General features: G+C 31.5%; 3 protein-coding genes across 7 annotated transcripts; 2 read left to right on the forward strand and 1 right to left on the reverse strand.

Moving 5' to 3' along the window:
• Positions 1 to 2: 2 nt before the first annotated feature.
• Glnrs (Glutaminyl-tRNA synthetase) lies at positions 3 to 4220 on the forward strand. The gene is made up of 10 exons (XM_070309477.1): positions 3 to 362; positions 1136 to 1440; positions 1599 to 1804; positions 1911 to 2160; positions 2233 to 2530; positions 2610 to 2989; positions 3067 to 3385; positions 3462 to 3682; positions 3766 to 3958; positions 4032 to 4220. Exons 1-10 carry the CDS (start codon positions 240 to 242, stop codon positions 4080 to 4082), a joined length of 2346 nt encoding a protein of 781 aa, XP_070165578.1. The 5' UTR covers positions 3 to 239; the 3' UTR covers positions 4083 to 4220.
• LOC138940505 (parkin coregulated gene protein homolog) lies at positions 4159 to 6692 on the reverse strand. 4 transcript variants are annotated; one of them, XM_070309481.1, is made up of 7 exons: positions 6477 to 6692; positions 6248 to 6410; positions 5516 to 6136; positions 5136 to 5441; positions 4745 to 5063; positions 4530 to 4679; positions 4159 to 4463 (listed from the first exon to the last, which is right to left on the reverse strand). In XM_070309481.1, the coding sequence occupies exons 4-7, from the start codon at positions 5238 to 5240 to the stop codon at positions 4300 to 4302; spliced, it is 738 nt and encodes a 245-aa protein (XP_070165582.1). In that variant the 5' UTR covers positions 5241 to 5441; positions 5516 to 6136; positions 6248 to 6410; positions 6477 to 6692; the 3' UTR covers positions 4159 to 4299. The 4 variants fall into 4 exon arrangements, with proteins under 4 accessions (XP_070165582.1, XP_070165581.1, XP_070165580.1 ...); XM_070309480.1 differs by having other exon boundaries at positions 5136 to 5257; positions 6213 to 6410; XM_070309479.1 differs by having other exon boundaries at positions 5136 to 5391; positions 6213 to 6410.
• Positions 6693 to 6976: 284 nt separating this feature from the next.
• On the forward strand, positions 6977 to 11804 carry Gnf1 (germ line transcription factor 1). Of its 2 annotated transcripts, none has more exons than XM_070310139.1 (16): positions 6977 to 7126; positions 7219 to 7359; positions 7469 to 7672; positions 7744 to 7894; positions 7967 to 8397; positions 8512 to 8691; positions 8775 to 9077; positions 9190 to 9352; positions 9521 to 9733; positions 9803 to 10029; positions 10103 to 10440; positions 10507 to 10725; positions 10816 to 10989; positions 11076 to 11151; positions 11287 to 11454; positions 11541 to 11804. In XM_070310139.1, exons 1-16 carry the CDS (start codon positions 7118 to 7120, stop codon positions 11640 to 11642), a joined length of 3099 nt encoding a protein of 1032 aa, XP_070166240.1. In that variant the 5' UTR covers positions 6977 to 7117; the 3' UTR covers positions 11643 to 11804. The 2 variants fall into 2 exon arrangements, with proteins under 2 accessions (XP_070166240.1, XP_070166241.1); XM_070310140.1 differs by having other exon boundaries at positions 7469 to 7648.
• Positions 11805 to 11813: the final 9 nt, after the last annotated feature.

Here is an 11813-nt window from a genome sequence, read left to right on the forward strand (position 1 = left end):
GGCTATAAGTTATCAATTGATAATTGCATTCCCAGTATGGTCTTTGATCTTTTTATCTCGGTGATAATTTGTCTGACGCAATAATTGAACGCTTATGCAAATCAAAGACTAAATATATTTAAAGTGTTTATAAGAAATCTGACTCTCTTATATATTCATATAGCCGTCCGCCATTCTTAATCTTTTATGAAAAGACCGAACTGTCCATTGAAGAATTCTTTATTTATTAAATAAATAAAATGCCGGCGGGAGACGAGAATGACGTGAAACTATTTCAAACAATCGGTCTGAGTGAGCAAAAGGCGAAGGAAACTTTAAAAAATGTAAATGTCACGAAGAATCTTAAACTGGCAATAAATGAGGTTAGTAGACTGATTACTGCTCGATCTTATAATAACCGAATCTTAAATTTTCGAATCGACTCTTAAATGTCTAAATTGTATTTTAGAAATTAAATTTGAGAATAATACTGTGACAATTAAATTTGAAAATAAAACTCTTGTAAAAAAAAAAAAAAAACTAGAAATCTGTTGTTTTTGCATCATTGTTTTTTGTCCCACATCTTGAACTGTGCAATTGCATTCCAGGGATTAAAATATTTTTAAAATACAATATTTAACAAACAAGATATTTTCAAGATACCATTGAGATATTTTTTGGACACATGTGTCTATGTACATTTTTAACATTAACTATAAATGCTTTATAAAAATGTTCAAAAAAATGTAAGACATCTTTAAGATCTTCAAGATTTTTTTTTTATTGTATATATATATGCCTGTTATATCTGCATATATTTTCAGCATTAACTATGAATCTGATTTTTACTTTTGTGACATGTTTCCTATCATATTTATTGTATATATCTCGTGCTGAATTTTTGTCAAACAATTTTTTCTTTTTATTTCATAAAAATTATCTTGATTGAAAATGATGTAGATTTGTATATTCTTTTTATTTGTTTAATTTTTATAAATATAAAACATACACATAATAAAGCAAATTAGTTCTTTGACAATGTAGAACATTTGCAACTGATGCAACATAAATGGAAAATTATTAAAGATTGATCTAGAACATGTAGAACATGTTAACGAGGAAACATATATATTATAAATTCATTTAACATTTACAGGCAGTCAAACATGGTCCTGTTCCTCAAGATATTGGCGTTTCACTATATCATCTAGCTTCCAAGATTAAAAATCAGGTTGTAGATAAGATACCATTTGTTACTAATTATATTGTTGAAAAGAAACTGGATACTGTACAGAGAATCGACGCCGCATTGAGTTATCTGCTAGCTAATGTGAATAATACCGTTAACATAGCAGAATTTGAAGAGTTTTGCGGTGTAGGAGTGATAATTTCACCCGAACAGATAGAGGAAGAAGTAGAAAAAATCATAAAGACACATGAAAATGAGATAAGAGAAAAGAGGTGAAAAGAATATTAAAAAAAATTTATATTATTTATATACTTTTAGTTCCAATATCATGTATGTAATATATATAAATAGAAATTTAAACATGAGAAAACAGTGATGTGCGCGCATTGCCATAAATAATTACAATTTTGTTACATTTATATCAAAATAGGTATCGCTTTAATTCTGGTCCACTAATGCAACAAGTACGCAACATTTTAAGATGGGCAGATGGTAAAGCAGTAAAAAATGAATTTGATATCCAACTTCTCTATCTATTGGGACCAAAAACTGATACTGATCTCATACCTGTGCCTAAAATGAAACAGCCAAAGGACAAGCAAACAAAAACTAAAAAATCTGAAATTGTAAAAGAAGGTGAGCTATAATACAACACTGCTTATATCACATGTTAAAAAATATTTTGACCATTTGTTTTCAAGATTATATAAATTCTCTATTTCAAAGATTGTTAAAACTTTAGAACAGAAAGAAGCATCAAATGGCGAAAAGATAGAAGCACAAACCATAAGTGAGCTCATGAAAACCAAGATTAACTTTCATAAACCCGGGGAAAATTATAAAACTGAGGGGTACATCGTAACACCTAACACGCATCGTCTATTGCAGGAACATTTGAAAGCTACTGGTGGTAAAGTGAGAACTAGATTCCCACCAGAGCCTAATGGAATTTTACATATCGGACATGCAAAGGCTATCAACATCAACTTTGGGTATATATACACACTATACTTGATCTTGCTAAATATATTGTAATATATTACATAAAGAAGTGAATCTCACAGATATGCTGCTGCATATGATGGCATGTGTTATTTGCGGTATGATGACACAAATCCCGAAAAGGAAGAGGAGAAATTTTTCATTGGGATACGAGAGATGGTGGAATGGCTCGGTTACAAACCGGCTGCAGTCACACATTCTTCGGATTATTTCCAGCAGCTGTACAAATGGGCTGTGGAGCTTATAAAAAAAGGATTAGCCTATGTTTGTCATCAATCCAGCGAGGAAATGAAGGGTTTCAATTCTCCGCCGAGTCCTTGGCGTAACAGACCAATCGCAGAGAGCTTGCAACTGTTTCATGTAATAATGAAATATTTGTCTCGAACATATTTCCTCTATTCTTGTATACTTATCTATCTTGTCTCTTTTTTAAAAATAGGATATGAAAGATGGTTTGTTAGAAGAGGGAGAAGCAACCTTGCGCATGAAAGTGACTTTAGAAGAAGGCAAGCAGGATCCTGTTGCATATAGAATAAAATATTCGCCACATCATCGAACCGGTGATCAATGGTGTATTTATCCCACTTATGATTACACTCATTGTTTGTGCGATAGCATTGAAAATATCACTCATTCTCTTTGCACAAAAGAATTCCAATCACGAAGATCATCTTATTATTGGCTTTGCAATGCTTTGGACCTTTATTGTCCTGTACAATGGGAATACGGACGATTAAATGTCAATTATACCGTAATTTCTAAAAGAAAAATTGCTAAATTAATACAAGAGGGAATAGTATCAGACTGGGATGATCCTAGGTACAGTATAAAATGAATAGTAACAGATTTCCATTTTAGTAATATTAATGCATATTATAATTCTGTCCTTTTTACAGATTATTTACATTGAGTGCACTACGTAGACGTGGATTCCCGCCAGAAGCCATAAATAATTTCTGTGCCCAAATGGGTGTAACTGGTGCACAAGCGACCATTGATCCAACAGTGTTGGAAGCAGCTGTTAGGGATGTCCTGAATCTCACAGCTCCACGATTTATGGTTGTTTTAGAGCCTATTAAATTGACCATAAGAAATTTTCCTCATGAGAAAACCATAAAATTGACTGTACCCAATTTCCCTAATGAATCAGAAAGGGGACACCATGAAATTACATTTGATGAAATATTGTACATAGAAGCTTCAGACTTTAAAGAAGTATGCAATGTATATTTTTGTCTCTTCTGGAAATTTTTTACATGATAATTTAAATACATGTTTTATGTGATTGCAGATTGAAGAAAAAAGTTTTAGACGCTTGACGCCAAAACAACCTGTAGGTTTGAAGCACACAGGCATGGTAGTGACATTTGAAAATATCGAGAAAGATGCCAGTGGCAACATTATAAACATAACAGTTAGACAAGATCCTGTTTCAGAAAACAATAAACCGAAAGCGTTTATACATTGGGTGTCCAATCCAGTGTTGGCATCTGTTAGGCTGTATGAGCGTTTGTGAGTAATCACATTTCTCGAATTATTAATTTTGAAAACATTACGAGAATTCTAATGTGATTAAGATATTTTTAATTTCTCAGATTCAAACACAAGAATCCTGAGGATACAAATGAGGTACCCAATGGATTTTTAAGTGACATTAATCCTACCAGCAAAAAGGAAGTTGTAGCATATATGGATGACAGTTTATCTAAAACGGCAAAAGTGTACGATAAGTTTCAATTCGAACGTATAGGCTTCTTCTCAGTCGATCTTGATACTAAACCTAGAAAGGTAAATGTGTATGTGTGCACAGAATTATATTAACACATGCATAATGCAATAACATACTTTTCTTTTATTTCAGCTTGTTTTCAATCGTACTGTAACATTGAAAGAAGATGCAGGAAAGATATAAGATATATATTTATATATAATTACTTATTAGTTTAACTTCAAACTGTAAATGGTTAATAATATGATAAATATTTCTGCAAAATATGTGATATATTTCCTTTCATTACATATTTTGTATGTTCCTATATTATATATGACTTATCAAATTGAATTTTGTATATGCATTTCAATTTTATAATAATTATTATTTATGAATATTAAATAAATCTGTTTGACGTTTATTTATTCATTATACAAGATTCATAGGTAGGAACCATATATTTAATATTTATGAAAGCATCTTCACCACCATATCTTTCCAATATTTCAAGCGTTTCTTGTATAATATCCGCTGCATTCTCTCCTCTTTGTTGAGAATAATCGATACCTTCTCCGAGATTCACTGGAGAATCAACAGAGATTTCAGTTTAATTTTCATTTATAAATGCAATAAAAAATATATACTCACCATTTCTGTCTTTGAGTAAATTAGGAATAGGTAAAATTTGTCTAAAATACGGAACTAAAGCTTCACCAACGCAATCTGCCGAACGTACTAAACGTTGAAGTGCTTTCATTGTGGTGCAAATTATCTCAGGCATTCTTGTATTCAAAGCATCTAAAAAGGTTTTTTTTCAATAATAAAACTGCCTTTTACATCATAAATTAGTTCACAGGGCTTACTTTTCATAGGTATGATTAGTTGAGGAACAACGGGTAATATTTTTGGGCCACCATGTTCCAACATATCTGATATTCCTTGTTCTACTAGAAATTTGTATGGTTGTTCCGTTTCTGTTAATCCATCGAAGAACATTGGCAGATAATGATGAAAGTCCAAGTCTTCTATATCTACTTTCCAATTAATTTTCTGGTCGTACCCGTCATTTTCCAAGGAGATGGGAAACACACCGCGTTTGTAGAATTTTCGGAAAGTCGACGGTTTCGGTGGACGAGGTTTGTACAATCCGCATCGTGGTGGTTTTGCAACGACTGTATTTTCCTGCATCAAAATTGACATCATGTATTATGGCATGTTACATTCATCCTTATATCACTTGAATATGCATGTCACCTGCAAAGCTTGTATAGTGAAAGCAGGAACGACTCGTGGCTTCCTTTTTTTATACCTCGGTATATCTTTTCGAATCTCTGTCCAAAATTCTTTCTCGTTTACCATTTCGATTCACTCCGTTTCTTCAATATTCAAATTATTCATTAAATATTTATTTACATATTAAACATTTTATTTCAATATGACAAGAGATTATGAAGATATGTACAAATATGAGGCAAATTTGGACAGATTTAGATCAAACATACATTGTCTCCTAGCAACAAAATTTCTATTGACATCTGCTCATATATATTTGTATTTACACTATGGAAAAATACATGACTCAAAAAATTATGATACTTTTATAAGTTGAACACAAATGAAATAAATATACATACATGAATTAAACAATCCCATCACAAAAATATAATTTTGTTTATCTTATATATCAGTAAATCATAAAAATTAATGATTGATCATAAAACAAAGATTTTTTTTTTGCTACAGTAAATGTTTTCATTTTCATAAAACATATTTTATGTATATCTTATTATTACAACATCATGTAATATTGGACACAGCCGTGTTCACATAAATCGTTTTTCAAAACGAAATTGCTTGTAAAACTGTAGATCATTAAATAGAAGTTCCCTCTTGTGTAGTTTATATTTGTCTGCCATGTTTAATCATTAAGGAAAATAATATATATATTAAATGTACAAGTGTTATATATCTCTATTGGAAGAAAAATTAATTCTTTGCATATATTATGAATATAATGCAAAAGGATATTTGTGAAGTAACTTGAACATTCCTGTGCCTATTGGAATTGGAATAACCATTATTAATGATTCTGATATGCCACATATAACATCTTTCTGTCTATAATACTCTGAATCAAATAAATGATCCGATGTTTTCTCAAACTGCAACAGGCAACTGTTTTGCAATAGATGTTTTCACAAATTTCCTTGAAGTTCTATTTAGATTATAGAATCAAAGAAGAGGTGATAAAAAAGCTGAAATATTAAAAATTATTATATCAAAAAAGACGTACAAATATATCGCAAAATAATGAAAAGTAAAAAATTTTACCAGGTTTAAAACTGATTCTTTCATCTTGTCTATACCTTGTCTCGTAATACCAAGCATTTCTCCTCTACTCGTTATTAAAACTGCCAAAAGTATTAGATATCGACAATCAATACTGATTCCGTGATTTCCATTATTCGGTTTGATTTCCGACAAGGATACTTATATACTTGCTGCTTTTATTCCAAGTGTTTTTAAGACCTAAAATAAAATCGTAAACATATGTTTTATTTGATATTGATTTTTCTGAAATCTGACTTCTCTTACTTCTATATATTATTCGATGTCGTCTTTTCGCCGAGAATGCCACATGCTACCATAATTTTTTTTTAATTCATTTTAAATTCATTTTAAATTAATTAAATTTTTTTTAAATTTTTAAAAAATTTTTTTAAAATTATCCCCTTCGACTAACAATTTCCATCTTATTTTCCCGCCAGATGTTTCATCATGTACATCCTTCCGAGAAACTGGACGCATTCAGGGGACTCAACGGGTCTGTTCTTTGCAGATGAACTGGCTGCACTGGTTCAGCGTTTATCTTTTTCTATCCCCATTGGAAGGAGAAGGATGGGCTCTGAACTGGTGCAGCCAGTTCAGCTGTAAAGAACAGACCTAACATCATTTTATCAATACTCGACGTTGATTTGTTGGTTCTAAAAGTAAGAACCAATCACGTTCATTTTAAATCTTCGTTTTTTTTTTCTCTTTAGATCTCAAATTTCACGCTAGATCTATCTATCTGTCCTTATTTTACATCTATGGATCTACGTATCTCGTTCACGCGTAATTTCTTGCTTCGCGGGAATTTGTTGCTACGTGCGAAACTCGTTGATGGGGAAATTGCCGATCGATTATACCTGTACAAATAGAAGACACGATCTAAATATCTTACGATATCAGCAAAAATGCCGCGGGTATGTAATGAAAATGATGTAAATATTATTAGATTATCTTTTTGTATTTACTCCGGATTTGAAAATATATGTATTGTTGTATGCTTTCATAGGATATAAGGTCCTATTTTACGTCGGTTGCAACTTCTCAGAAAAAGAATAGCGAGCCCCTTGCTTCAAAGTCCCAAAAGAGGCGTGTAATTTCGTCAGACGAAGATGAAGAGAAGTCGAAGTCATCTGCAAAACGCACGAAGGTATGCCATGTTATTTACTTGTATATTATGTGGATTATTTTATTTATTATAATTATTTATATTATTCTTTTTATTATTTGCAATAATATGAAATTATATGATTAATCAGATTGTACGAAAAAAAACGACAAAAGTTTCTGTCTTATCTGACTCTGATGATGATACAACTGTGAAGAACAATAAGAAAGAGCTTACAAAATCAGAAACAAGTAAGAAAAATGAAAGTGAAACAATCTCTTTTGGCGAACTGTTTGGTAAAAGGCCAATAATGAGAGTAGAAGAAACAAAAGTAAGCCAAAAACTACAGAAACTGGTAAATATTATATAAACAAAATATAGTATACAAATCAATAAACATTCTATAAATAATACTGGAATTTATAGGAATCTGAATTTCACAATGATGATGATTTTGATGCTATACTTAAACAATTGGACACTTCACAGGATGTGATAATACAGGATACAAAAAAAGATAAGGATGGCATTGAAAATGCAAATATTTCCGAAAATTCTGATGAAACGTTTAAAACAGGTACATTGAATTCATTAAATGTTAAAATAAATATTAAACAAAAATTTGATGTAACAAAATATATATTTACAGAGATAATTTCAATTAAAAGCAAGAAACATACTTATTTGAAAAATAATAAAACAAACATGACAAAAATTAAAGAGATGAAAAAATCTCCTAGTAAAAATAATGTACATTCAAAAATGATTACTCTTCCTTCAAAAGAGAAATTAAAAATGAAAAAAGACAGCTCTAGCTCTAATGAAGATTTAGATAATAATAAATATAGTGATGACAAATCAAAAAAATTAAACTTGAACAATTTAACAATAAATATCTCAAGACCTGTTTCTGCTACAAAAGAAAACGGCATAAAAAAACAATCGCCAGACAAAAAGAAAGCCAAGATGGTGGATTTATTTGAAGAAAGAATAGAAAAGAAGAAACAGCGTACTGCAATGTATGAAAAATATCTTCAGAGAGGCGGCGCCAGAAATCCAGGTTCAAAAGAGATTCCTATAGTAAGTTTTATTTTCATATATAAAAATTACAGATAGTTCTGAAAGATTTTGTGAGGAACCATTTTTTTGGTAAAATTAAAAAAAAATCTTCAACTAATATTTGTTTTATTATAGGGTGCTCAAAACTGTTTAGCTGGTATAAGTTTTGTGCTAACTGGTGTTTTGGATTCTCTGGAAAGAAATGAAGTTGAGGATTTAATACGCAAATACGGCGGTCGTACTGTGAACACTGTTTCGGGCAAAGTTAACTATATTATAGTAGGAGATGAGGCTGGTCCATCAAAATTGGCAAAAGTACATTTATTTGCCTATAGATGTATATAATATGTTTGGCGTATATTTGCCATTTGTTGTTTTATATGAATATCTTTTTTTAGGCCAATAATCTGGGTATTAAGCAAATATCTGAGGACAATCTCCTGGAAATGATCCGCACAAGATCGGAAGGTAAAGCTAAAGATATTAAACCAGTTATAACAAAGGCGAAATCAAACGTGAAAAAAATATTGAATACATTTGAGGAAGATAAATCACTATTAACAGAGAAAACAAAATCAACAGTAACAGATTTATACGATCTTTCTGAAAAGATAAAATCACCGCTATGTTCACCTGTGAAAATGAAAACATCATCATTGATACCAAAGCAGACAATAGATGCAATCAATTATTCACAAGAGGTAAGCTTAGACATCAGTGTGATAATACTTGTGCATGAATGATATAATAGTTATTATAAAATCTAATAAAAATTAAAATATAGTTCTTTTCTTGTGGTTCTTATTTTTTTAGACAACTACAAGCATCGGGTCACAACCATTAGTTGAAAAATATAGACCTAAAACTATGAAGCAGATTATAGGACAGCAAGGAGATAAGAGCTGTGCACACAACTTGTATGTGTGGTTGCGCGATTGGTATAAGAATCGCCAAGATCCGAAGTTTAAAAACAGCAGTATGTCATAATATGCATGCAAACTTTTGTATCAACATAATTTTTACAATAATTGTTATGCTTTTTACCTTCTTTTTTTTCTTTTCCCTCCAATAATTGCTTTCTTTTAGAAAATAATAAAATAAAATAAGAAAATTAATCTAATTAATTTTGTTTTTATTTTAATAGATAGTAAACAAACTCATGGGCAAAGTTTTAAAGCTGCTTTGTTGTCGGGACCACCAGGTGTTGGTAAAACAACAAGTGTGCAGGTTGTTTGTAAAGAATTGGGGTACGATCTTGTAGAATTCAATGCTTCTGACACGAGAAACAAGACACTTCTGAAAGAAGAAGTCTCAGGATTATTATCCAATACTACAATGAAAGATTACATCACTGAGGGTGAGCATATAATAAAATTTTGAAATAATTATATCATTTTTTCATTTGACGCAGTAAATATATCAACAGGTACTAAACGAAAGATCACAAGCAAGCATGTACTGTTGATGGATGAAGTCGATGGCATGGCTGGTAACGAGGATCGCGGTGGTTTACAAGAACTACTTAATTTAATAAAAAATACCCAAGTGCCAATTATTTGTATTTGCAATGACCGATTCAACACAAGGGTGAAGACCATTTCCATACATAGCTACGAGCTGAGATTTCACAAGCTCAGAGTGGAGCAGATCAGGGTAGGGATAGTTTACAGAACTCTCGAGTGATATTTTTTATCTGATGCGATTAGTATATCACTTTTCTCCACAGAGCTCCATGCTGTCTCTATGCTTTAAAGAGAAAATTGACATATCGACAGAGGATCTCAATCGTCTAATCGAGTCGACAAATTACGATATTCGACAAGTGATAAACCATCTCGAGTTCCTCGGTGGTCGTACACCTCACGTGGAGACGACTAAGAGGAAACATTCGAATAAGAATTTCAAACTCGGACCATTCGACGTTGTGAAAGTGGCATTTAACGCGGAAGAGCAAAAAAATATGAGTCTGAATGATAAGATTGATTTATATTTCCACGATTACAACATAGCGCCTCTTTTTGTAGAAGAAAATTACCTGAGTGTCAGATTATCCCAAATACCACTGTGAGTACATATTCTTGTCTTTGTGTACAATATAGCAAGAACCAATGGACTTTGCTATATTTGCAGTCTTCAGAGGCTGGACAAGATCGTTCAAGCGGCCGACAGTATATCCCAAGGAGATCTCGTCGAGAAGGCGATGAGAAGCAATATGATGTGGAGTCTACTTCCATTGCACGCATGTTTCTCATTCGTTATTCCAACTAGCGAAATGTCGGGGAGTCTTGATTCGTTGGTACGTTTTCCGGGCTGGTTTGGGCGAAATTCCAAGACGACGCGATTTAATAGGTATATCTGTAGTATATCTGTACTAAATTTTTATTAAATTTGTTAGAAGCTCGCTATTTTGATCGATATATAAAAATGTATCATTTCTAGATTAATGCAAGAATTAACGATGCATACGCGATTAGCCACGGGCGCGAACAAAGATGCTCTGAATATGGATTATTTGGTTCATATTCGGAACGCAATTATAAAACCTCTAATAGATAATGGTGTGAACGGTATTGAAGCAGCAATAAATATTATGGGAAAATATTATCTAACGAGGTATATATTTTAATTACATTGAATATACTATACACTGGAATATATGCGAATGAGTAACCAAACGCTGATACTTAATTTTCTTTTAGAGAGGACTTGAATTCAATAATAGAGATTTCTCTCTGGCCGGGAATCCGCGATCCTACGAGTAATCTTGATAGCAAAGTATGTGCACAACATTAATAAATGTCCATATTAAAATAATCCAATAATAATAGTTATATAAAATAATTATTACAATGTGTTATAAAATTAAAACATGTATATATATTTTTTTAAATATTACCAATATTTTTTTAGGTGAAAGCAGCGTTTACACGAGCGTATCAAAAGAATCCTCCTATGTTCCCATATACAATTAATAGTAATATTACAACAAAGAAAAGATCCATGCATAATGAAAATCTTATAGAAGAGGATGATGAAGAAGAAGAAGATGACAGTATTGAATCCGACACAATGATCAAGGTAGCATTACAAATTATTTCTACAATTTCATTACGAGACATCAATTTTACAGAAAAACGATTATATTATCTGAAAATCTTTTATAGGCAAAGAAACCTGCTGCTAGTACTAGTAAAGCCACTGCATCGACGAAAAGAAGCGGCGAACCGGTTAAAAAACGTGTAAAGGGACGCGATAAACCTAAATAAGGAACACATAATAATACCAAAGAATGGAACATAAATTTTATTTAGAGAAAAACGTGAAACAAGATTGATATATTGCTAACATTCGTTCATTTGATTAATCGAATCGACCGCAATAACGTTTATGTGTGAATATGGCATGATATATATATATTTCATCTGTTATTTATTTTG

The sequence above is a fragment of the Polyergus mexicanus genome, unplaced genomic scaffold (genome assembly GCF_030449975.1).
Source record: "Polyergus mexicanus isolate NDT 795.1 unplaced genomic scaffold, iyPolMexi1.0 SCAF_17, whole genome shotgun sequence".
Classification (NCBI taxonomy): domain Eukaryota; kingdom Metazoa; phylum Arthropoda; class Insecta; order Hymenoptera; family Formicidae; genus Polyergus; species Polyergus mexicanus.